At 44.9% G+C, this 27,624-nt stretch overlaps 1 protein-coding gene across 4 annotated transcripts in view; it reads left to right on the top strand.

Moving 5' to 3' along the window:
- LOC133462723 (NACHT, LRR and PYD domains-containing protein 12-like) overlaps window positions 1–27,624 on the top strand; it is a 95,280-nt gene that overhangs the window by 541 nt on the left and 67,115 nt on the right. For 3 of the 4 annotated variants that reach the window (XM_061744115.1, XM_061744116.1, XM_061744117.1), the window contains exons 2-12: window positions 1,287–1,604; window positions 3,433–3,699; window positions 3,863–4,153; window positions 4,499–4,621; window positions 5,852–5,948; window positions 9,053–9,226; window positions 11,606–11,782; window positions 11,929–12,105; window positions 23,060–23,147; window positions 25,123–25,354; window positions 25,572–27,342. In XM_061744115.1, the coding sequence (XP_061600099.1) occupies window positions 1,287–1,604; window positions 3,433–3,699; window positions 3,863–4,153; window positions 4,499–4,621; window positions 5,852–5,948; window positions 9,053–9,226; window positions 11,606–11,782; window positions 11,929–12,105; window positions 23,060–23,147; window positions 25,123–25,354; window positions 25,572–27,342 (3,715 nt within the window). The remainder of the gene's footprint in view (window positions 1–1,286; window positions 1,605–3,432; window positions 3,700–3,862; window positions 4,154–4,498; window positions 4,622–5,851; window positions 5,949–9,052; window positions 9,227–11,605; window positions 11,783–11,928; window positions 12,106–23,059; window positions 23,148–25,122; window positions 25,355–25,571; window positions 27,343–27,624) is intronic. The other variant, XM_061744118.1, reaches the window with a different exon arrangement.

Genomic DNA, 27,624 nt, shown 5'->3' on the forward strand with positions numbered 1-27,624 from the left:
TGTATTTAAGTATTTTTACAGTGTTTTGATCAGAAGTCCATGTTGTTTTACTGATGTAGTGTTTAGTTTTCACCACAAGGTGGCGGTGAAGACGTCAACATGGAGCTTGTTTGTCACGAGGTTTGAATGTAGATTTGTTTCCGTTTGGTCGGAAAAAAGGAGTCATTATACCTTTACTGGAAAAATACGAATCCTGCTCATCGCTTACTTATTAATTGACAAGTCCAAATTGGAAAAAGATGGGATGGAAAATGCAAAGTAATAATAATAATAATTATAACTGTCAAGATAAACAATTACAGTAAAGTTACGTTAACAGATAAAATTGTAGTTATTTCCCTTCAGAATTAATAATTAACTCTAACTGCCAGACTGCTTTCAAAGTCCTCTTCAGAAAATCTATGAGAGCAAAGTGTTGTGTTAATAATTAAAATATGGAAGGAAGTCAGAAAGAGCTCGGCTCTTAAAGGTTTTATATATTTATATGTTTATGATTTAAAGGAAACCACCAATGGGAAGATGGTTGATGAAATATGATGTCTTCTGCTGATCATCACAACTCTGGCTGCAGTAATCTACATCAGCTGGAGGCTGTTAAAAGTTATTTTAGGACAAACATTTAATAAGAACTGGAGTGGTCCAACATTCAAATAACAAATGTGTTTTTCTGTTTCTATATTTTTAAACGTGTCTTCAGTCACCAGAAACGTCTGAACTCACCGGCCTGAAGAGAAGGATCTTAACAGAAATCAGTGATATTTTATGTTGAGTTCATGTTTGGTAGTCAGGACGATTTAATCGGACGTTCTCTTGTCGTTTGAATGTTTTGATCTCTTCATCTATGTCGGTGATGATGCTGTTTTAAGTTCTGGATCACATTTGCTCCTGTGTGGCTTGTTTTTACGTTACACATCTGGATATTCTGAAGTCACAGGGAAAACGTTTCACATGGAAGTCGTGTTTGTACAGACTGGAAATATATTCTCACTGGCTGATGGATAAATGATCTCTCTCAGGGATGGATGGAAACAAACGTAGAAATAAAAACAGAATATTTGATTTTATCAGTTGGACAAATAGTCGTTATGTTTATAACTGCATGACAATATTTTATGTAGGTAAAATAAAACCTCATTAAAGTTCATAATTATGACCGGTCATTTTTATTCTATCAGCTTTTTTATATGCAGATTTTTCATGAAGACATAACACAACTGCATGTTCCTCAAAGTGGCAGAGTTTCCTGTTAATGTCTTCTTCTGAGTCTTCCTCTGATGTTTCTGCAGATACACAGGTCTCCTGTCAGGTCAGCAAGACTTGTATGTTACCCTGCAGTTTCACAGCTCATGATGACGTTGTCATCCACTGGATTCAAAAGACTCCACCAGAGTCCCGGGTTCACTCCTACTATCGCAAACAAGACCGACTGGGAGAGCAGCACCAGAGGTTCAGACGAAGAACATCTCTGTTTAATGACCAGATCTCCAGAGGAAACGCTTCCCTGCTGCTGAGAGGAGTGAAGGTTCAGGACCAGGGCAGATATCTGTGTAACGTCAGCACCATCACTGGAAATAAGGAGAACTTCATCCACCTGAATGTGAACGGTATGTGGAGAATAAAAACCTCAGCAGATTCAGATGTTTGAATCCGTTGTTCATGTTGGTTTTTTTGTAATAAACAGAATAGAACAGATATTACAGATATATTATATTATTATTATTTACTGTTGCAGGAACAACGAAACACAATTTAGCAATTCTTATTTATTAACATATTGTAAAGGATAACCATTAACTCACTGGTTTGTCTCAGACATAAAATAGCTGGAACAAAGTTAAAATAGCTGCTAAAGTGGTTGTTAAACTCATAATGGCCATACAACAAGTTTCTGAGGGAATTTACACTTTTTTCAAACTGCTGCTGGGGGTCGATGTTTCCATTGGTGTTTCTTTTTATGGGCGTAACTCTCCTAGTTCTCTCTCCACATCCGTAACTCTCTGTATCTCATCCTGCAAGACTTCTCTTCCAACAAAGATACAGAAGATCTCAAATTTGAACAAATATTGAACATAATCTCTTTAGTTTTGTACAAATAATTGTAACTGCCACCATCCCTGTTGTGAAAACAGTCAACAGAAGAACAAGAAGGCAACGGATCATTCACATGATTATTCAGAGATAAAGCCCTGATGTAATGCAGTAATGCATAGTGATTAAGTAGTGTTACAGCACAACTACATCATATAAATGAGACCAAAAATGGCTGGAAACTAGATTTTGATGACTTTAATTTGACCGACCGTCACATCCAGTAATGCAGGACACGTGCAAATGCAAAAAAAGTGTTTCCACCAGACTTTTATGATAAACTAGATTATCTATACGTCTGAATATATACCTTGAGACAGCATAAAAAGGTTTTATTTAATTACAAGTGTTTCCAGTACAGGTTTTACTTTGTGATATTTAACGCCTGTTTACAGGACGACGCTGAGACGGTAAAACCCAAACATTATGTTGCGTCCTGGCCTCTCGTTTACACGGAAACAGAGTTTTGGGAGGAAAAAATCACCTGCAAAGATTTGACAACAGCCTGCAGAGGGACATTTTTTTCAACTCAAGCAGTTCACATAAAAGGATAATTTTCCACTCATCTTCACTGAACCAACAAAAGAAACCCTCTCAACGATGAAACAAAGTCATCCAATGACAAATGCAACCCCCCCAAATGTCCCAGCAGTCCAAAATATAAGTCAAACATGCACCAGTCCTCCAATCATGCTCCCAAATCTTAATCAACAGAAAAATTACTCGAACCACACAGAAAGTACAGATCTTCACCCTTCATGCCCAAAAAGAAGAAAACAAATACATAAACATGGTCTCACTGTTCTCCAGCGCTCTCCAGGTAAGTGACAACAAGAGCGTCTCCTTGAACGTCTCCTTAAGCGTCCTGGAGCGACGCGTCTCCCGCTGGACACGACGGTCTGCTCTCCTTAGAGAGACAGCTCTGGCCCACAATAGAGTGTATAAGTCTATTTTAGTTTTGGAGACCAGCAAGTCTCTTTGGTAGATGGTCCCATTTCCTGGAACAATTTCCCTTTTTGTGAATTAGAACAACTCAAACTGTTTTTGCATTGAAACCTCTGCTGAAAACTAATTCACGTTGAGTTTTAGACTTCTTCTCTTTATATATCATCTTTAGTTGTGCTGTAACTGATGTAGTTTGAGGTGGATTATTTACAGGATATTGTTTTATTTTAGCTGTAAAACCAGTTTGGTGAACCTTGGATGTTTTTAATATAAATACATTTGACCTTAACTTTGAAAGAATGACCAGAAAAGTCTGTTTGAAACCGAGATTGAAGCGTGTGAAATAAACAGGGTTTCAGTGAAATGAACAACATTAACAACTACATATTTGTCCTCCAGCTCCAGTCCAGCACATCAACATAGAACAGGTACAAAATAAAATCACCTGCAGCTCAGAGGGGATCTATCCTGAACCTGGACTCATCTGGACCACCAGTCCTCCATCCAGCATGAACCTGCAGAACCCACCAACAGTCCAGGAGACTGAACAGCAGCTTTACAGCATCAGCAGCTCTCTGATACTTTCAGACGGAGATCCTGACCTGGACTACATCTGCACCGTCAGCACTCCAGCAAACAGCAGGAGATCCACTTTGCTTCAACCAGGTAGAAATTACATTTAAATGTTTATGTGGTGGCTCTCAGTGCCACGAAGACCTTAATGAGATGTTCATGTCGTCTACGAAAGCTTTTGTCCTTTACAACTGATGTTTAGTCTTCTTTCGTTTTGGGTTTCCATCATTCCATGTCATGTTTACTGTAATTTCAGCTGTTATAAATGGATCAAACACTGAAACATACATCTCCTGCTCAACCGCCAATTATCCAATAAAGTATCTCACCTGGACATTTAACCATAAAGAGATCATCCTGACCCAGAGCGGAGATGAAGGGCGCTACAAAACTACAGAGAGGTGGAAGCAGCATGTGATGACTGTATCAGAGACAGGAGGTCTCACTCTGAAGCATTTATCTTTAGACCAGACGGGAACATACAAATGTGAACTCAGGGATGAAGAGGAAACATACGTGAAATACACCTTTCTTCACATACCAAAAGGTAAAATGATTAAAAGTGGTCACACAGTGTTAGAGCCAGAATGAAAATAGTTTAGTGTTGGCCATGTCTCATGTTTAATTTGAATATTTAAAAGAAAAGAGTGCTGCCTGTTTGGTTATGTTCATGTCATGTTATGACATCAGTCTGCTGCAGCAGTAAGTTGTCGGTGACGTAGATCGTCAGAGCAACAGTCTTGGACCGTGAATCACAACTGCATCCATTTCCTGCTATAGATGGAGACTTTTAATGTTCATGTGTGCTGTGATCTGTTGAGTCTCGGGTTCAAATCACTGACATCAAAAACACAAAAACTGTCATTTTAATTCTTGTGTTTTTTTGTTGCAGACCGGACTGGAGTTATTGTAGGAGTGGTGGTGGGTGTAATGCTGCTGCTGCTGGTGGTCTTGGTTTCTGGAGTCGTTGGTTACAAATACAGGAAAAGGAAGAGGAGGAATAAAATAAATAAAGGTAAAGATATTGTTTCATGATTTGTGTGTGTAAATACGAAGGATGCAGGATGTTGAATATTTGCTGACATCTGATGTGCTGGTACTTTGAATGAAGTTTTTTTCAGACTGTTGACACCAGGACTGATGAATGCAGCTAAACTTCTGCTGCGATACTTGATACTGACATTAAATCTAACATAGTAGAATTGAGATGCTCTCACCATGTCAGCTGTATTTATTTTTAATCTTAAAGAGCACAAATAGTCTTCATTACCAGTAATTAATTCCAAGTTAGTGGGCTTCCTCTGATTCACACAGTCTTGCAGTAACTTATTGAAAGTGATAATTTCAAAAACCTGGAGTCCATCTATGTTATTACAGATGATAACTCGCAGGTAACGCCACGCCTGGAAACACCAACTGGAAATTGTGTTATGAGGATCAAAATCCAACATCTGTAACAGCTGTAAAAGGCTGGTGGTCCAGAGCGATAAGTTCCAGATGTTTGTTAGTGATGTCATTGGGTTGGTCGTGCTTGTACATTCCTGCCTTTGTTAAAGAAGCGATGTGTAATATGAAGACAGAATTAAATTCATACTCCAATAAAACGGGGCAGTAAAGCTGCACCAAGTGAGTTTATCTACACTCATGAAAGAAATTAGGGAATGCACGGTCCCTCCTCATCAGTTCTGTTGTCAGCTCAACGCCAGATACGTGAATCAAACTCAAAATCTGAAAATAAAAGCACAGAATCTGTAAATAAGAAATTAAAATCTCTGACAAGGATACAATCATTTTTCTCAGGTAAACTTTTCTTTTCTCACCATCATTTCTAAAACCATCTCTGTTTCTGAACCGTCTTCCTCAGTTGCTCTTTTTGTTTCTGTGGTTGCAATTCTGAAACAAGTCGAATCCGTGCCGTCAATCTACTGCGAGAAGACGGGACATCGTCAAGATCAATACATTTGGCATTGACATATACATATGGATTTACTTGTGTGTGAATATATAGTATATATATATATAAAATGTCTGCTCCATGTTCAGTGTTTGAACACCATGACACCAAACAGCAGTCAACACTTTTAACCCTTTAAACATTCAGTCTGACTGATTAAAGATTGAAGACACGTATGATGTTCATTACAGGTCACACTTTAGTTTAATACGTCACAACAGTCATATTATTAATTGTTCGGATCATTTTCATTAGTGTTTTTGTTTTTATTGTTATAATTGATTTTTTCAGAGGATGTTCTGGTTGACTTGGGCATGGAGGAGCACGGCTCAACAGAAGGGGTTAAACAGAGACTGATCTCAGCTATGAAGAACCGCGGAGAAGTTCGGTGAGTCCCGATGTGATCAATAACACAATCAGTCTGTGTAGATTAACAGTTGAGTTCATTTGATATTGTTTTTGTCGTCAAAATGAGAACTTTTATAGTCAGGTGTGTTTGTTTATTCTGGGTCAGCTCAAGTCAACTCAACCAGAGGTTCATGTTCCAAATACTTGTGCAGTAAAAACACCAAAGTCACGTGAGGCTTCTCTCAGACAAGTTAGGCACTTAGGTGTGTGTGTGTGTGTGTCAGTGTAGGTGTGTGTGTGTGCGCGCTTCATTTGAGTGAATTTTGAGACTCCACTGACGTGCCTCAATCCTCAAAAACAGCAGTAGTCTCCGCCCCTTTAATCTGATTGGTTTAAATATTTTTTTTTTATCCCCGATTTTTTACCCAATTTTATCACCCAGTGCTCCTACCTAGACAGTCCTGGACATTGCTCCCCTCTGCCAACCCAGGGAGGGCCCTACACTGGGCTCAGGTCTCCTTATCCTGAGGAGAGATGGACCGCTTCTTTTCACCAGACAGGGTGGGGTTTCTCCGGCCGAACGTAGCGCGTGGAAGGATCACGTTATTTCGTCCGGATCCTCCCCACCCCATCTGTCCCCCGGTTGGCCAGAGGGGGCAGTAGAGCCCAGGACTGTGTGCATGTTTTTGTGAGGGTAGCTCCCATTAGCTACCCAGGGGAACACGGGGAGAACATGCAAACTCCACACAGAAAGATCCTTTCACCAACCCCACCCAGGGTGAGGGCACTGAAGTCATGGGGGAACTAACACGCACTTCAGCCCCCACAGCGTCCCCGGCGGGAATCGAACCCAGGACCTTCTTGCTGTGAGACGGCTGCACTACCAGCTGCGCCACTGTGCCCCTAATCTGATTGGTTTACGAGTAAATCGTCCCCCATGTGGGGTTCGCTCTTATGATTGGCTGAAACATCAGACACTCAAAAACGTTTTTGTTGTTCCTGGCTGCTAGCTTGGTGGGTTTTTGTCGTAGAGTGGTCATCCTTCCATCGTTACATCTGTGGAGTCTCAGCTCTCAGCTGACTGCAGCCTTCAGTTTGAGGAACGTAGCAGCTGCCTGTTAGTGGAGGTTTCATCCTTGCTTGTCTGCTGTGCTGCATGTGTAAACTGTATTAGGATTTATATGATTAAAAGTGACTTGAATGATCTCCGTGTCTTCTGCCCCGGTACCGAGAGCCTCGTTACGAAGTGAATAAAATACATTTGAGTCAGTTCTAACTGATACCTGGTAGTAAGGTGTTATCTTCAGCTCTTCTTTGTGTTTTTAGTTCAAAGTCCACTGAAGATAATTCCAGTAACCCCAGTTCCTTTAGTACACGTGCAGCCCTCTAACATCTGCACTGCACTTTACAAATATTTCATTCTTCATCTGAATATTCCTGGATACTGTCATGTGAAAAAGTGGGTTCCCCTCTTTAATCTTGTATTTACACAAAATGGAATAAAATAATCTAGTATTATTGGATAAATCAAACCTTAAATGAAATAAAAAAATCATTTATTTCATTGAGGTATTTACAGCAATATATACAGCAATAGTAATAAAGAAGCCATTATCGTTGAACATAAATCTGGAGAGAGTTATAAAATCCTTTTCAAATTAACATAATTAGAATTTAACGGACTACAGTGAGAACAAGAGACCTGTAATCTCAGCTCTGAACACAGATGTAGACTGAAACGCTTTAAATTAAACTAATACACTCAGGACTCAAAACCTCATGCCTTCCGGTCTGGATCGGGAAGCTGCGGGGGTTTCTGCCGGGGTTCTTTCCATCTGAGCTCTTAAGTCTTTTTCACACAGAGGGCGCACAGCGGCAGCCGCCGCCGGCTTTCCCATTCATTGTGTATGTGCTGCCTCCGCGCAAGGGCGCAGGGTCTGCCGCCGAGGTCGGCGGCGCGCAACAGGGCGCACGCCTCCGAGTTTGCGTGGCAGCAAGGCGCAAAACGGCTTTCACCTAGAACGCGGTTTGCGCCGCGCACACCGCCGGGATGGGCGTCTCTGTGAGTCTCTATGAGGAGCTGTGAGATGAGACTGCAGGCCTATCGGGACATCAATAAAAAGTGACAAAAGTGGAGAGAATTCTCCCAGAATTTGGATATACCTGGTGTGTTTAAAAGTGGTAGAAATGTGATATTCTTTTGCTCTTTTAACAATAAAATGTTAATTTAAAATAAAATATAGCATTTCCATGCCTCATATCAGGATCAGTTGAATCATTTATGAATACTGTATATGGTTATGAAACTTATTTTCGGTCGCCAAGCAACTTGCAACAAATATGTACAGGGGTCTCCAACCCTGCTCCTGGATCCACCTATCCAGCATGTTTTAGGTGTCTCCTTGCATGAACACACCTGATTCCAATCAATGGTCATCATTAACTTGTCATCAAGGTCTGGACAGTTCGGTTGCTGTATCATGGTGTGCTGAAGCAGGGAAAGATCTAAAACATGCTGGATAGGTGCTCTCCAGGACCAGGGTTGGAGACCCACGCATGCAGGCGCGCCCTGCTCTGCGCCGAGTCTGCGCCGACTCTGCTCCACCTGCGCGGACTCTTCGCTGAGTCTGCGCCACCCCGGCGGTGTTGCCGCGTTCTATGTGAAAAAGGCTTTAGTCCAAGCAATCTCCCGTCTCTCTCCCTTCTCCTTCCGACTCTGAAATAAAAAGGGACGGTGGTGCAGCGTTTCATCAGCCAGCGGTCCCCTCCCGGTCACGGAGCCTGTCACGTCATCTCAGTGGGCCGGTCCACTTCGTCGGACGTGCGGGCTCCCGTCTGGGCTGATGAGCGCGTGGGCATATTCACAAAATGTTCACAAACATTTATAAGTTCAGAGTTCACATGAGCGCATGGGTGTGGCACAACAATACACAGTGTGAAGATGCAAAAACACCTCAGCACAGAAAAGCAACGTACTCATAACAAATATGACATCATGATGAAGACTTGCATGTGGGTCTTTTGGGGGGGGGGTACCCGGCACGGTTCATCCAAGTGAGGGCTGCAACCTTCGTGGCTCCAACCTGGAGACTGTGTTTATAACAGATTTTATTAGAACTGACATCATATTTTCTCTCATCACAGATTAGTTGATTGTAAACTCTCAAAGACTCACTATAAAGTAATTGCGTCCGCTCTGAAGTCCGACCCCTCCGATCTGACAGAACTGGACCTGAGTGGGAGCGACCTGCAGGATTCAGGAGTGAAGATTCTGTCTGATGGACTGAAGAGTCCAAACTGTAGACTGGAGACTCTCAGGTCAGTTCATGGAGAAGTTTCTCCATTCATCCAGTTGTAATCCTCCAAAGATGTAATAAAATAATTTTAATCAAAAAACATTTAGAAAAAATTTACATAAAAAATGTCTCATATTTTGTTTCCTTTGTAAATGTTCTGACTGAAGATCTGAAGAATTCCTCAGAAGAATCAGCTTATTTTACTATGTTTTTGTAAGTTTTTAATTCTAACTCTTCTCGGGTTGTAAACAGGAAGAGAAACCAGTTTAGATCAGACATGAAGATGAACCAGCTCAAATGTGTTTTTTTAACAGACTTTTCTGGGCTTGTGTGAGATCTTCCATCAGTAGTTTCAACAGCTGGATCAGCTGGATCAGCTGGATCAGGAACAGCTGGATCAGCTGGATCAGCTGGAACAGCTGGATCAGGAACAGCTGGAACAGCTGGAACAGCTGGAACAGCTGGATCAGCTGGATCGGCTGGTGTTTTGGGAGAAACCTCTGGTTCGAGAGCGGTCGGCCGTGCAAAAATGAATCAGACACACACTCGCTTTCGCTATAATGAATACATTTATTATCAAACAAGCAGTGCAAACAAAAGACGCAGACACAACTGCCCCTTGCTAGGATAACTCTGTGTCAAGTTATCCCCCGCAAATGACAGAGCAACAGACAATCACACAAGGGGCTTGGCCTAAACTCTTACCTTAACACAGGACTGGGAGAGCCGGAACAGTCCAGGCAGAGCAGCCATCAACCCTAGCTCGGCGTCGTGCACAAACCCACAGCTGACTCTCCCTGAACTTCCGGCTGCCCCCCGTCTTTATACCTTTCTCGCGGAGGGGGTTGCCCCTTCAACCCCCGCCTGCCAGTTATCACGCTAAGGCTTGGCTCACATGGGACTGAGCTTCCCGTGTGAACCAAGCGCTTCTCTCACGGTTACAATAAGCAACAGGTGCATAGCTGATATGACTGTTTTGAGAATTAAGGACATTTCAGGACACAAAACTTATTTTTTCTTCCTTCAGCTGGATCAGCTGGAACAGCTGGATCAGGAACAGCTGGAACAGCTGGATCAGTTGTAACAGCTGGATCAGGAACAGCTGGAACAGCTGGATCAGCTTGAACAGCTGGATCGGCTGGAACAGCTGGAACGGCTGGAACAGCTGGATCAGGAACAGCTGGATCAGTTGGAACAGCTGGATCAGCTGGATCAGCTGGATCAGTTGGAACAGCTGGATCAGCTGGATCAGCTGGATCAGCTGGATCAGCTGGATCAGCTCTCCTCGCTTCCTGAAACTCCAGAGAACTTCATCCAGAGGTGGAAGCTGCTGTATGTGATCAGAATCTCCTGTTGATCTGATGACATTTAACTGATGAACACATTGATCGGTCATTGATTATTTATCTGGAGCTTTTCACCAGAACTCAGTGTTGGATCAACGGCTCTGATCCGGTCTCAGCTGAGGGTTCATGTTCAACTGTTCAAGAGTGAAGAGGGAAAGCTGCTTAACACAAGAAGTTTACAAGCACCATCAACTCCAGGAGTTCTGATTCTAGTTCAGTTTGTCAGTCCAGCTCCTGAAAGTCTGGCCGTGTTGAACTTGCTCCTTAGTCCTCTGATCGATGGTTCAGGTGTGTTTATCGTCTCAACTTCCTCAGCTTCCTCATCATTCAGTCACTTTTCATTTGGACACAATCTTGCTGTGATCCAAGTATCAGTCCGTTCTGTTAGAACATTCACATGGTCCTGACTGTCGGACAGAACCAGACAGGTCCGAAAGATGCTGCTGAGGTCAGACAAGGACGAAATCTTTCCTGCACGCTTCAGGTCCTGGAGTCTTCAGGTCCTGGAGGCTTCAGGGTCCTGGAGGCTTCAGGGTCCTGGAGGCTTCAGGTCCTGGAGGCTTCAGGGTCCTGGAGGCTGCAGGTCCTGGAGGCTTCAGGGTCCTGGAGGCTGCAGGTCCTGGAGGCTTCAGGGTCCTGGAGGCTGCAGGTCCTGGAGGCTTCAGGGTCCTGGAGGCTGCAGGTCCTGGAGGCTTCAAGTCCTGGAGGCTTCAGGGTCCTGGAGGCTTCAGGTCCTGGAGGCTCTGGGGTGTGAAGTGGTGGAGAGGCTCCAGCCCCTGCTTGGGAGGGGGGGGGAGGGGGGGGGGGGGGGGATGAGGATGGGGCCTCTGGGGTGTGAAGGGGTGGAGAGGTTCCAGCCCCTGCTGGGGAGCAGGCGGTGCAGTTGGAGGGATGGAACTGGGGAATGTGAATGCAGTCCCAAGGGATGGTATCAGGACTGTCCCTTGGGATGGACCTAAATGTTGTAACGTCTCCATCAGAAACCACATGTCTTCATGTCATGATGTTAAAAACAACCATACCATATACTTTTATTTTCTTGTTTCTTTATTCAGATTGAAGAGCTGCAGTTTGTCAGAGATCAGCTGTTCTTCTCTGGTCTCAGCTCTGAAGTCCAACCCCTCCCATCTGAAACTTCTGGACCTGAGCTGGAACCAGAACCTGCAGGATTCAGGAGTGAAACATCTGAGTGGATTTCTGGAGAGTCCAGAGTGCAGACTGGAGACTCTGAGGTCAGACATGTTTTAGTTGTGTGTTCAGATGAATCTGATGTGAAAGTTGTGTTGACACTAACCTGCAGACATCAGGCTGATCTTCTACTGATCCACACTGACCATCTTACTGCTCTGAGTTCTTCTTCACTAGTTTCCTTGTTCAGTTTGCAGAGCTGCAGTTTATCAGAGATCAGCTGTTCTTCTCTGGTCTCAGCTCTGAAGTCCAACCCCTCCCATCTGAAACATCTGGACCTGAGATTCAACTACAAGCTGCAGGATTCAGATGTGAAGCAGCTGTCTGATCTGGTGGAGAATCCAGACTACAACCTGCAGACTCTCAGGTCAGTTTACTGACTGGGGCTTTTGGAATTTTGTTGGAGAGTTTGTTCACCTCAAACAGACAAGACACCATCAATTCAGATGAAGGTATTTCAGGTGTCCATTGTCCAAAGCTCCTTGTTCTAACCTGTGTTGGAACCACACACACATCACATCATACAACACGTGTTTTCCTGCTGTCATGAAACAGCTCAAGGTCCAGACAGAACCAAAGACATAACTCAGGATGAGGGATGTCACTTCTGAGGTAAATCTTTTTAGATGTGCCACATTGTGTTTTTTCTGACTCTTAATGTTTCAAAGTTGAGTTATATATTCATCTTTTATTTTAAAGATTTTGGCCCTTTATTCAAGATGCAGACAGGAAGGGGTAGAGAGAGAGAATGGGGATGACCAGCAGCAAAGGTGTGCAGGCCGGGATTGGAACCTGCGACCACTGCAGGAGGACTGTAGCCTCAATATATGAGCCGTTTGCTTAACCCACTGCGCCACCGAGCGGCCCATATATTCATCTTTTAAAATGATCTTGCTGCCTCTTAACACACTCACTGTTCAATATGGAATTAGCAGTAACACATTTTTAGAATACCAACAACTTAAGTCCATGATAAATAAAAAATATAAACTCAACCAACTGGATCTGCAACTTCCCGCTAAAATAATAGACTTACTTAATCTAAACACCCCAAAATTACTATCGAAACTCTACAGGTTCATGTCCAAAATAGATAACTCAGTCTCTCTTCGATTTCAAAATGTCAGGCAGATCTTTCTCTCAACACTGACCAGATCTCTTGGTCACAAATATGTCTAAATATTTTCACTAAGACCAGGAATCCGAACACAACTTATACAGTACAAAGTTCTTTATAGAATACATCGTTTGGACATTTTTTTCTCTTGCAGATCTCCAATGCTCGTGTGCTCGTTGTGCATTTCCATGTGCTTTTCACATCTTGGACTAGCAGCGGATGTCACCCCCCCCCCCAAAAAAAAGAAATTATACATGGCTATGTATAATAAATGTATCTGATATATTAAAAAATATATCATGTATATTTCATATAAAAAATGCATATATATATATATATATATATATATATATATATATATATATATATATATATATATATATATATATATATATATATATGTATATATGCTTTAGGTTCTTACCAACATGGTATCAACGATTAATATATATGACAAAAAAATGCATTTTAAGTGGCACGTGACTGAAAGTAGTCAGTAGTTTTTCAGAGCGCTCAAAACAAAACATTGTAGTCGTCACTGTTATGTCAAAGATAACCTTTAACTCAGCAAGTAAACAGACCACAAAAAAGTTCAGCATTGTTGCACATTTATTGCACGTACACTTTCCAACCGGGGGGCGAGCCGAAGAGGAAAAAAGAAAGTGTTCTGATTAAATAAGGTTGGACTATATAGCAATTGCGTTCATAAGGATACATTTTTAAACAAAAGAAAAATTAAAGAAATAGTCTCTTCTCCTCGTGTGTATCTGCCTGTCATGCCGGGTGCTTGCATGTTGTGTTTACTTTTAAGCCTGAATTATGGTTCTGCGTTACACCCATGGGCGTCAGTTTGATTTCAGAAGTGCTGGGGATATTTACCATAAACCTGAGTAAGGTTTGAAAAGTGCTGGGTACGAGCTAGGCCCATTACTTCCGAATTGAGGTTTCATGATAAATAATAGTCATTTCATTAGATGATGCGTATTGATGCGATATTGTCCCCATATTAAAAGCCATCTGCGCGGTCTTCAGTGGTGGAGCGTGGGTTTCAGCACAGAGGGGGTGGAGCATTCTCAATGGGCCCTTATGATAATTATTTTACTATTCAACAACTTAAAGATAACGGACACCTCATCATACCCAGCAAACAACACAAATGCTCACGTTTACTGAGCCAAGCAAGCCTAGGTGCCTCAGAAAGCCACAAACCAGTTCACACACACACACACACACACACACACACACACACACACACACACACACACACACACACACACACACACACACACACACACACACACACACACACGCCACGCAGCCTGACAGCCGTCAATCTGAGAGCATCGCTGTCCTTGGTGCTAGTGTGACAGTGACTCACAGGGTCTGAGCCAAACCATCTTTAATATAACTTAAAACATAAAATGTAAACTACAATTACACAATCTATTCAGATAGAATATAGACACAATTGTCTATAAGGCCATTAATGAGATCTATAAATAGAACACAATGCACATTTTATCGTTATTATAACCTACAAATTTTACGATTATATATGAACGTATCACACAAAACGGGGCCCTCTCATTGGTGGGGACAAATCTGCTCGTCAGACAAAGTGGTAGGGTCGCGTCCCCACCGTCCCCGGCGGAAATGACGCGCCTGGTTACACCAACGCAGAGCCTACGCCGTAGGGTACGGCGTATGGTGCGCGTCGCCGAGTACCCTACGCCGTAGGCGTAGGCTCCTGTCTTCGCATCGCTTTCGCACAGGCAGTCTTGAGGATTTGCAATCACAGGCTGAGCCTACCGTTAGTTTTTAAACTGTAAAGTGGGGGGGACAAATACATGATTTTGAAGTGTGGGGGGACATGTCCCCCCTGTCCCCAGTGGTAATTGCGTTGTGGCACTAACGGGCAGCAACGGCGTGCTGCCACTCACTCGCTTTATTTTATTGAATACTATTTATATACTTATTCTAACTTTTACTGTGACCACCAAATAATGTGGTTTTCCTGTCCTCCACATCATCTACAACATCTAGATCTAAGTCTCCGTGAAAGTCAGTGTCACGGTGGCTGGACACCCTCTCATTCATTCTGATGCCAAACAGGCTGCAGGAAGCCACTGCGCATGCTCAGTACCCTCATCCACATGCATTTATTGTAAAAAGTGGGAGTGTAGAGGGCGGGATATGAGGCGGATTCAGCTGCGCAGCCTTCCAGCTGGTCTGTGATTCATAAAGGAACGTTGCGTGCAAATCTGCGTGCACATGGTTTTGTTGATCCGGATTTTTTTTTTGCGCCAGGCATTTTCGGCTTTTGAGTGTACGTGCACTTTTAGTATGAATTCTACGCAGTCCATTTTAAATGAGGCCCCAGGTCGTTAGTTCAGAACTCATGAGTGACAAGTGTTGCACACTTGGGGCCCGATTTACTAAGATCCTAAATAAAGAGTACTAAATTGCGTGTGCACTGAAAAAGTTTGCGTGTGCTGTTTGCGTGTGGTTTGCAGGTGATCAACTAAGATTGCGTGCGCAATTGATAACAGGTGCAAACAGCAGTATTTAAATGAGGTGTTGCGTGTCTTAAGGTTTGCGAGCGCAAACTCTGCGCCATGGAGAGTCTGGATGGAATGCACAGTCACAAGTCACAAGCGCAAAATGAAATTTGACGAGTTGGGGGGGGAGGGGGGGGTGTTGGTTTACTGCAGGTGTCACTTAGTCCCCCATTTGGTTATGGATCATTTTTACCCCACAGGGTGAGATCTTGCATGGAGCCCCAGATGGAGGGAGATTATCTGTGGTCTCATATGTCTTCCATTTTTTAATAATTGCTCCCACAGTGGATTTCTTCACACCAAGCTGCTACCTATTGCAGATTCAGTCTTCCCAGCCTGGTGCCGGTCTACAATTCTGTTTCTCACGTCCTTTGACATCTCTTTGGCCATAGAGGAGTTTGGAGTGTGACTGATAACCAGTTAAAACAGGTGCCATTAATACACATAACGAGTGGAGGGCAGAGGAGCCTCTTAAAAAAGAAGTTACAGGTCTGTGAAAGTCAGAAATCTTGCTTGTTTGTAGGTGATCAAATACTTATTTTACTGAGGAATTCATAAATTAATTCAGTAAAAATCCTACAATGGGAATCCTGGATTCTTTCCCCCATTCTGTCTCTCATAGTTGAAGTTACCTATGATGAAAGTTACAGGCCTTTCATCTTTTTAAGAATCAGAACTTCCACAATTGGTGGCTGACTAAATACTTTTTGCCCCACTGTAAATGTGTGTGTGCAAAGTGAAAACAAGGCTTTACCTGAACTGCACCAAGAGTGGAGGAGGGAGGGCACAACCACGCCACCCAAGTGACCAGAAGACGACAAGGAAGAAATCTGAACCCAGGCCACCAGCAGCCCCCCAGCCATCAGGCGACCGAGGAAAGCCCCGGGCGGAGCCTGTTTGACCACAGGAGACAGCCAGGAAACCCACGGTGATGGACCTGCACCCAACCGAGCACCAGCCACCCCCGGCATAGGCCGATCACGGGGGCAAGAGGTCCACGCCCTCCAGGCCCACAACCCCCACTCAGCGAGAGGCTAGCCTGCCCAGAGAGACAGCGCCAACCCAACAGCTGACGCCGGCAAGCCGGCATCCGCCCCGGGAACCCCACAGCCAAAGGCATGCCCAGGTGCATGGGCAGCGGTGCAAAGGGCAGATGGGCACAGAGTGTGTGAACCCCCCAACAAGGAGCCACCCAGACAAACCCAACAGCAAAGAGCAACAAACCCACGCTAGACAACGGACACCCATTGATACAGACACTAACATACACTCACTGAAAAAGACACGGACAATCTTTCTGTCACCACTCCCATCTCCCCCTGGAGGCCCAGCTAATACATAGATTAGACTTTTGTTTCCAGTTCATTAGAAAGGTTTTCTTTGCAAAACATAAGGCAGTGAGAACCGAGTGAGCCAAGTTAGGTTCCATGTGTATGTCTCCCAGGTGACCGAGTATGCATAGTGTGGGGCACAGATGAATTCTGCAATGGAGCCATGTGGATAAATCCTCACATACCTCCAGGAAAGAGCTGGGACCAGCTGGTATCAGACTGGGACCAGCTGGTATCAAGACCGGGACCAGCTGGTATCAGACCGGGACCAGCTGGTACCAGACCCGGACCAGCTGGTATTGTGGTGGCAAAAATTGTTGTTCAAAAAGAATGTCAGTACACCTCAGCTGTCTTTCGGAAGTTTAATGAAAAGAGGAAGAACATTCAATTGAATGGAGTCACACAGAGCAACCGGTCACATGAACCGTCTGTCCGGAGTGAGCTGAGGAAGATTAGAGACAAGTTATTTTATACTTGGGAGCTGGAAAAGACAAAACATCACCCATCACCCTGGCAACCATGCCAGGCTCTGTGTCAAAGGAACATGACCTCGGCATAGGAATGAAAACAGGCAACAGACAGTGTTATACCAAAATTTTCCATTACAGTATCTGACCGGGACCAGCTGGTACCAGACCTGGAGCAGCTGATTTCCAGCTAGGGAATTTCAGACTAAGCGTGAGGCTTTCAAATGTATTATAATTGCACTTAGGTTCAGATTTTGTTTGGAGACTGGAGTTATAAATTGCTGCGACTCCTCCGCCTCGGCCCGTGCTTCTAGGAATATGATGATTAAAGTAGCCGGGCGGAGTTGATTCATTCAAACTAACATACTCTTCCTCCTGTAGCCACGGTTCTGTTGTTGTCAGGAGCGAGTGAGGGAAAAGAGTCCCTGAAAACAGCATGTAGGAAAGTGCACACCGCTGTCTCGCTCCCAGCAACCTACCTATAACAAACTACCGGAGCCCAACTAAAATAATACTACAAATGAAAACACAGTAAACTACTGGGCGTTTCACTGTTACTCTTTGTGGCGATCTGCTTTAATATGTCACGGATGTTGAGAAGCAAACAAGATCAGGGGGAACCACCTGTTGAACACAGTGATACCCGAACGCTTGCATCAATAGCAAGCCTTCTGGAGAAAAACAGGCTGGCTATTACCGCCGAGTTCCGTGCATCCATGGCGAAGATCGAAAATAAAATTGATCGCCTAAAATCCACGGCAGATGATCACTCAACAAAGATAAAAGATCTCAAGGAGAGCCAACCCTCCACTAGAGAGCCAAACCTCCACTAGAGAGCCAAACCTCCACCAGAGAGCCAAACCTCCACCAGAGAGCCAAACCTCCACCAGAGAGCCAAACCTCCACCAAACCTCCACCACAGAGCCAAACCTCCACCAGAGAGTCAAAACTTCACCAGAGAGCCAAACCTCCACCAAACCTCCACCAGAGAGCGAAACCTCCACCACAGAGCCAAACCTCCACCAGAGAGCCAAACCTCCACCAAACCTCCACCACAGAGCCAAACCTCCACCAGAGAGCCAAACCTCCACCAAACCTCCACCACAGAGCCAAACCTCCACCAGAGAGCCAAACCTCCACCACAGAGCCAAACCACCAAACCTCTACCAGAGAACCAACCCTCCACCAGAGAGCCAAACCTCCACCACAGAGCCAACCCTCCACCAGAGAGCCAAAACTTAACCAGAGAGCAAAACCTCCACCAGAGAGCCAACCCTCCACCAGAGAGCCAAACCTCCACCAGAGAGCCAAACCTCCACCAGAGATCCAAACCTCCACCAGAGAGCCAAAACTTCACCAGAGAGCCAAAACTTCACCAGAGAGCCAAACCTCCACCAGAGAGCAAACCCTCCATCAACCCACCACCAGAGAGCCAACCCTCCACCAGAGAGCCAAATCTCCACCAGAGAACCAAATCTCCACCAGAGAGCCAAACCTCCACCAGAGAGCCAACCCTCCACCAGAGAGCCAAATCTCCACCAGAGAACCAAATCTCCACCAGAGAGCCAAATCTCCACCAGAGAACCAAATCTCCACCAGAGAGCCAAACCTCCACCAGAGAGCCAAACCTCCACCAGAGAACCAAACCTCCACCAGAGAGCCATACCTCCACCAGAGAGCCATACCTCCACCAGAGAGCCATACCTCCACCAGAGAGCGAAACCTCCACCAGAGAGCCAAACCTCTACCAGAGAACCAAATCTCCACCAGAGAACCAACCCTCCATCAACCCTCCACCAGAGAGCCAAACCTCCACCAGAGAGCCAAATCTCCACCAGAATCAGAATCAGAATCAGAATCAGCTTTATTGGCCAGGTTCGAACATTGTCCAACAAGGAATTTGATTCGGTTATTTCGCTCTTTGGTAGTAAAAAAATAAACAATAAACAAATAAACAATAAACAAATGTGGTATTACTATCTACAGTATAAACATTTTAACATTTTAAGGTGCAGCAGTTTGAGGTAGTGATAAAAGAAGGATAGTTCTGAATAAAAATAAGAATAAGTATAAGTATAACCTATATACAATTTTAACAGACAAATTATACAAAAAATACAAAAAATTATACAAAAGGAAGTACAAAAGTGAGAGGTGCAGCAGAGTGAGGCAGACATGATTATTAAAGAGGGTGCTGGATGATTTTTATTGCACGTGTTTGGTTACTCTGAGACTTATTATTTGTGGGAGTTCATCAGAGCAACCGCTTGCGGGAAGAAACTGTCTTTGTGTCTGGAGGTTTTGGCGTACAGTGCTCTGTAGCGCCGTCCAGAGGGGAGGAGATGGAACAGGCGGTGTCCCGGGTGTGAGGGGTCTGCAGAGATTCGACCTGCCCGTTTCCTGGTCCTGGACCGGTACAGGTCGTCGATAGATGGGAGGTTAGTCCCAACTATCCTCTCTGCAGACCTGATGGTCCGTTGCAGTCTGTGCCTGTCTAGTTTGGTGGCTGATCCAAACCAGACAGTGATGGAAGAGAGCCAACCCTCCATCAACCCTCCACCAGAGAGCCAAAACTTCACCAGAGAGCAAAACCTCCACCAGAGAGCCAACCCTCCATCAACCCTCCACCAGAGAGCCAAACCTCCACCAGAGAGCCAAACCTCCACCAGAGAGCCAAATCTCCACCAGAGAGCCAACCCTCCATCAACCCTCCACCAGAGAGCCAACCCTCCACCATAGAGCCAACCCTCCACCATAGAGCCAAACTTCCACCAGAGAGCCAAACCTCCACCAGAAAACCAAACCTCCACCAGGGAACCAAATCTCCACCAGAGAGCCAAACCTCCACCAAATCTCCACCAGAGAGCCAAACCTCTACCAGAGAGCCAACCCTCCACCAGAGAACCAACCCTCCACCATAGAGCCAACCCTCCACCAGAGAGCCAAACCTGCACCAAACCTCGACCAGAGAGCCAAACCTCCACCAGAGAGCCAAACCTCCACCAGAAAGCCAAACCTCCACCAAACCTCCACTAGAGAGCCAACCCTCCACCAGAGAACCAAATCTCCACCAGAGAGCCAAACCTCCACCAGAAAGCCAAACCTGCACCAAACCTCCACCAGAGAGCCAAACCTCCACCAGAGAGCCAAACCTCCACCAAAAAGCCAAACCTCCACCAAACCTCCACCAGAGAGCCAAACCTCCACCAGAGAGCCAAACCTCCACCAGAAAGCCAAACCTCCACCAAACCTCCACCAGAGAGCCAAACCTCCACCAGAGAGCCAACCCTCCATCAGAGAGCCAACCCTCCACCACAGAGCCAAACCTCCACCACAGAGCCAAACCTCCACCAAACCTCCACCAGAGAGCCAAACCTCCACCAGAGAGCCAACCCTCCATCAGAGAGCCAACCCTCCACCACAGAGCCAAACCTCCACCAAACCTCCACCAGAGAGCCAAAACTTCACCAGAGAGCCAAATCTCCACCAGAGAGCCAACCCTCCACCAGAGAACCAAATCTCCACCAGAGAGCCAAACCTCCACCAGAGAGCCAACCCTCCACCAGAGAGCCAACCCTCCAGCAGAGAACCAAATCTCCACCATAGAGCCAACCCTCCACCAGAGAGCCAACCCTCCACCAGAGAACCAAACCACCAAACCTCCACCAGAGAGCCAAACCTCCACCATAGAGCCAACCCTCCACCAGAGAACCAAATCTCCACCAGAGAGCCAAACCTCCACCAGAGAGCCAGACCTCTACCAGAGAGCCAACCCTCCACCAGAGAGCCAAAACTTCACCAGAGAGCAAAACCTCCACCAGAGAGACAAACCTCCACCAGAGAGACAAACCTCCACCAGAGAGACAAACCTCCACCAGAGAGCCAAACCTCCACCAGGTGGGAAACCCAGGCCGGTCCTTATCCGGCTGCATAGTTTCTAGACCAAGGAGAAGATAATCAGGGCAGCACGGATCAAAAGAGGGCAGCTCAAGTACCAAGATCATCTTATTGTCATATATGAGGATTACCCGAAAGAAATACTGGACGAACGTAAACTTTACAGCAAAGTCATGTCGGAGCTATACAAATTTGGCCTGAAGCCATCGCCTCTGTTTCCTTAGAGACTCACCATCAAGACCAAGGAGGGAGGTAAGATACACCTCACCTCGGTTAAGAGGCTGAAAAATACATTAAGACAATATCCAAACAATAACATTGAAATGGAAACCCACCTCTCGTAACTGAGACAATACGTTACCCACCAGAGTTACTGATAGCCAGCATGGCTAATCTGGTTAGGATTTGATGGCTCTGGATATCTTTAAGAACTTTCTAAGTGTGTGAACTGAACTATAATTTGATCTGAATTTATTTTATTCTCGCACCTTGACCAAGTGATGCCCCTTTATTTTTTTATTTTGTGTTAATGGAATTATAATGGTAGGGGAGGGATGTTTTCTCCTCACTGGGACGGTTTAGTAAAGGGAGGGATGTTTTCTCCTCACTGGGACGGTTTAGTAAAGGGAGGGATGTTTTATCCTCACTGGGACGGTTTAGTAAAGGGAGGGATGTTTTCTCCTCACTGGGATGGTTTAGTAAAGGGAGGGATGTTTTCTCCTTGTTCGCCGCGCTGATGCAGATCCAACTATCCGCTCAGTGCGACACGCGTCGGTGCCGCCAAGCCTTTCTCTTCCAGAGCTGAGAAACGTCACCTAGTGTTGCTTAAATGTGGCCTCATGAAATCATTCACTATCATCGAAACAAAGTCAAACAAGACTATATAATGTCATATTTCTAAAAGTAAGTGAAAGTGATGCAAAGTAAAGGAGCAGAGGATGAAACATTGCAGTCCCTACACCTACAATAGTCTGAATATAAAGGTGCTCTAAGGAGCCCCTCCTGCTCAGAGCAGGTCATCCCAGGTAAAGCCATCCCAGGTAAAACCAGGTAAAACCATGTCATCCAGGTAAAACAAGGTTAAACAAGGTAAAACCAGGTAAAACCAGTTAAAACCGGGAGCAGAAGATATTCTTAGCACATGTTCTTCAGACGGGGAGTCAGAGATGCAACGTGCACTTTCTGTTTTGAAATTACACTTTTTATGTTTGTGCCACTCACTGCTTAGTAACTGTTTAATAAATACAGTTTTGGTGAATTTGACTTGTTAACCCTTTTTGCATGAAAGTTTAAAATGAGCATATATTAATGCAGTATGAACAAGAATGTTTTAATGTAGACATATAGAATCATCATACTGGTGTGATTGTATGCATCAAAGTGTTAATTCAAGGCTAAGGCAAAATATCGAGATATATATCGTTTATCGTGACATGGCCTAAAAATATGGAGATATAAAAAGGCCATATCGCCCAGCCCTATGCTCAACTGAGCGGTTTGCAGCTGGGATGAAAATCAGTAGCTCCAAATCAGAGACCATGGACCTCATGCCTCCTCCCTGGGTCGGGGATCAGATCCTGGCTTCAGTGGGGGAGTCCACGCGTCTCAGGGTCTTGGTAATGAGTGAGGGATGAATGGAACGGATGGATCGGTGCGGCGTCGGCAGCTAATTATTCAAAAAAATTCACTTCAGAAGTTTGTAATAATTTGTTCAGAACACAAACAATAGAGGAAGAGACAGAACGTGAATAAATCAGTTAAGGTGCAGCAGAGATCGTCTGTGATGCAGAGTTCAAGGTGAATAACACAAACCTTGACTGACGTGTTTGAGTGGATGACTGAAGCAGCCGTCTGTACATAGAGTGTTATCGCTTCACAACAAGACTTCAGAAGCTGTTACAGCACAGTCAAGCATCTGCAGAACAATCCTCTGTTCTCTCCATTTCTGCAGCAGTCAGCTTCAAACACATGACGATGTGACGTCTGAGGACCAGGATGACTCCGGGGAAGTGATGACCTCCAGGAGTGACAACTATACTGTAAGTCAAACTGCTTCCAGTCTTAAATCACAACCTCCTTTGTTCCTGAATGAGAAACTCAAGAGTTCCTTGTTCTTCAGCTTCTTCAGCTGATGGAAGCAAAGATCTCTCTCTTTCAGAGCAAATCATGTTACAGACCACGAATACATCATCATTCCAACAGACCCGTCAGTCGATGCTAACGCAGAAGGCCCAACTTTTGCAATTCCTAATTTGACCACCAGAGGCTCATGCAGTCTCGTAGTCTGTAGAGGAAGAACCGGACAAACGCTCTGACAAAGCTGAAGTAGAGCAGCTAACGTCTGAGAGGCTGTTAGAAACGTCTACCGCCGTAGACGGGGCGGATGAGAAGGTAGCAGAGGTTGCTAAAGTGTCCAGTGATCCAGTGTGGACCTTGATCCAGTTTCTGAACCTCAACCAGGTCTGTCCCCCCGAAGATCTCCGCTTAACCCTTTCATATTCAGGAGGTGGAGATGCGCAACACAGAGCTGTTAGTGCAAGCGATGCATCTCCGGATCAGAGCTCTTGAAAAGAGTTGACCCGTGTCCATAGCTACGTCACCTCAAAGCACACACGTTGACGTCAGTAAACACATCAGGTTAGTTCCTTCGTTTCGGTCAGACGTTGACTCTTATTTTGGTGCCTTTGAGCGCATGGCTACTGCACTAAATAAGTGTTGGTCTCTGCCGTTGCAGTGCTAAATTGAAAAAAACGGTGTTGCACGCCTACAAACTTGTCCCTGAAGCAAATGGACAAGGTTTTAGAAACTTGATTCTAACGCACAAAAATGTGTCTCCTCTAAAAGTTACACAATCCCCAACTGCTGAACGGAGACGCACGTCGACATTGGTGCGTAAAAATGTATGTTCCGCCATTGGTTATGATCGTGAGTGTTTTCATTGCCATAAGCAAAGACACCTGATTGCAGCAAGCCTTGTTCTAACAAGGATCCTTCTGGCAGGGGGAATGCCAATGGAAATTAGCCTTTTGGCTACAATTGGGTGCATTTACATTTTTTAAAATGTTCATTAATGTACATTGTCCCTCTATAACAAATAAAATAAAAATGAAATGAAAAAAAAATGAAAATGAAGGAAAGAGAAAATATCTAGGATCCCTGGTGCTGTTGGATCTGTTTGTTTCAGACATGCCCACATCAGACACACTAACCTTTGAGATGCTCAGACCGTCAGACCGTCAGAGCCAGCAGGTCTAACTAGAGGGTTGTCCACATGGATGATAAAATCAGCAACAATGATTCCACGGTTAAATCAATACAGTTCACTGAAATCATCAGATAAGTTTCACAGTATTTGCATCAATCATCGAGTCCTTGTCACTCCGAGTCTTGGGGGAACGATTTCATCAGACTTTAAAGTCTATGTTGTCCAGGTCTGTCTTGAGAGGGACGAGGGTCTTCCACTTTTGCTCTTTGCCATCAGAGAGACCGCACAGAGATCTCTTGGATTTAGTCCTGCAGCTTTAGTCTTTGGTCGTGCGGTGGGTCGTCCTCTTCAGCTTCTCAAGGGAAAATGGTGGACGGAAACATCTCACACTGAGCACAATGTGCTAGATTATGTCAGTAGTTTTCAGGAGCGTCTTCATCATGCGTGTCAGTTGGCACAAGAGTTGTTGTGTTGTGATATGACATCGATGTAGACGATCGGCCCATTACTACCAGACTGGACGCAACAGGGTCACTGGTCCAGCTGACTGCCAGACTCATCTTTGGTTTTACTGGGTTGGCTGGAGTCTTCTCCTGCCAAAAAGACCTGCAGGTCCAAACGTGGGCCTGTTGGAGCAGGAAACATCTAAAACATGCAGGGCAGCAACCCTTGAGGGCCAGAGTTGGGAAACACTGGTCTGTCACACATTTTCAGATTTCTGGATGTTCCTGAGTTTGTTCAAGTCCAACTGATTCTCTGTCAAGAATTCAGATTTTAAAAAATAATTTATGATGATTTCTTTCTTTAAGGTAAAAATGTGGTTGAAAGACACTTTGGAGGATTTGGACTCCAGTGGGCTGAAGGAATTCCACTGGTACCTGAATATTGCAGAAGAATCAAAGGATGGTTTCAAACCGATCCCAGTGTGTGATCGGGAGCATGCAGACATATTGAAGACAGCAGATCTGATGATGCAGAGGTTCTCCTCAAAGACCAAAGAGGTGGCCGAGACGATTTTAAAGAAGATGAAAAGAGATAAAGGTCTGTTGTAGAGAAGGAAAAAACACAAAAACCATCTTACTATGAAGATTTTATCCTGTTTAAACAATAACTGATAATAATATGTTTCATTGACCTCCAACAGACAGCTCATCATAAAGTTACAGCTGATCAGCGGATGTTCAGATCTTGATTGTTTTTAGAATTAAGTTATTGAGTGAACTTCATAAAACAGTAAATCTCTGTCTTTACGTTACAGTTTGTAAAAAGTTGAAGTCTAAGCTGAAGGAGAAGCACCAGCATGTGTCTGAGGGGAATATTAAAGCAGGAAACCCAACCCCTCTGGAGCAGATCTACACGGAGCTCTACATCACAGAGGGAGGGACCGGAGAGGTCAACGATGAACATGAAGTCAGACAGATTGAAGCAGCTTCCAGGAAACCAGAAAGAGCAGAAACAACCATCAGACAGGAAGACATCTTTAAACCCCCACCTGGAAGAGATGAACCAATCAGAACAGTGATGACGAAGGGAGTGGCCGGCATCGGGAAAACAGTCCTAACACAGAAGTTCAGTCTGGACTGGGCTGAAGGCAGAACCAACCAGGACATCCAGTTCCTGCTTCCATTCACCTTCAGACAGCTGAATGTGCTGAGAGAGAAGAAGTTCAGCTTGGTGGAACTTGTTCATCATTTCTTCTCTGAAACCAAAGAAATCTGCAGCTTTGAAGAGTTCCAGGTCTTGTTCATCTTTGACGGTCTGGATGAGAGTAGACTTCCTCCGGACTTTCACAACTCTACAATCCTCAGTGACCCCAGAAGGTCCACCTCGGTGGACGTGCTGCTGACAAACCTCATCAGGGGGAACCTGCTTCCTTCTGCTCGTCTCTGGATCACCACACGACCCGCAGCAGCCGATCAGATCCCTCCTTACTGTGTTGACATGGTGACAGAGGTCAGAGGGTTCACTGACCCACAGAAGGAGGAATACTTCAGGAAAAGGTTCAGAGAAGAGGAGCAGAGCAGCAGGATCATCTCCCACATCAAGACATCACGGATCCTCCACATCATGTGCCACATCCCAGTCTTCTGCTGGATCACTGCTACGGTCCTGGAGAACGTCCTGGAGAATGTCCTGGAGACCAGAGAGGGAGGGGAGCTGCCCAAGACCCTGACTGATATGTACATCCACTTCCTGGTGGTCCAGGTCAAACTGAAGAAGGTCAAGTATGACGGAGGAGCTGAGACGGATCCACACTGGAGTCCAGAGAGAAGGACGATGGTGGAGTCTCTGGGAAAACTGGCTTTTGAGCAGCTGCAGAAAGGAAACCTGATCTTCTATGAATCAGACCTGAGAGAGTGTGGCATCGATGTCACAGAGGCTTCAGTGTACTCAGGAGTGTTCACCCAGATCTTTAGAGAGGAGAGCAGCCTGTACCAGGACCAGGTCTTCTGCTTCATCCATCTGAGTGTTCAGGAGTTTCTGGCTGCTCTTCATGTCCATCAGACCTTCATCAGAACTGGAGTCAACCTGCTGGAGGAGCAGAAGAATACCTCCTGGTGGATAAGTGCAGACACTCACTTCTATCAGACAGCTGTGGACAAGGCCTTACAGAATCCCAACGGACACCTGGACTTGTTCCTCCGCTTCCTCCTGGGTCTTTCACTGGAGACCAATCAGAACCTCCTACGAGGTCTGTTGGAACCAGAACAAAGAAGATCAAAGAACAATCAGGAAACAGTTAAATACATCAAGAAGAAGATCAGTGAGGATCTGTCTGCAGAGAGAAGCATCAACCTGTTCCATTGTCTGAATGAACTGAACGATGGTTCTCTGGTGGAGGAGGTCCAAGAGTTCCTGAGAACAGGACCTCTCTCCACAGATAAACTGTCTCCTGCTCAGTGGTCGGCTCTGGTCTTCATCTTACTGTCATCAGAAGATCTGGAGGTGTTTGACCTGAAGAAATACTCAGCTTCAGAGGAGGCTCTACGGAGGCTGCTGCCGGTGGTCAAAGCCTCCAAGAAAGCTGTGTAAGGACCAACACGGACACATCTGTTTTAGTTACAATCACATGTTCTTGGAGGAAACCAGTTAAATTCACTGTTCAACTAAGTTCAGGTTCATGTGGGACCAGTTCTCCTCAATGATTCATCTCAGGAAACTTTACATGTAGAGAGGAGAAATGCAGTGATCAATACTTATTGATTATTAGTTGAAATAATCAGCATTCATTGATATTATATCCTCCATTTCTTAATGGTTATGTTAAATGACATAATCTACTTTTCAATAACCTCATGATCTCTCTTTAA

The sequence above is a fragment of the Cololabis saira genome, chromosome 16 (genome assembly GCF_033807715.1).
Source record: "Cololabis saira isolate AMF1-May2022 chromosome 16, fColSai1.1, whole genome shotgun sequence".
NCBI classification, from domain to species: Eukaryota; Metazoa; Chordata; class Actinopteri; order Beloniformes; family Belonidae; genus Cololabis; species Cololabis saira.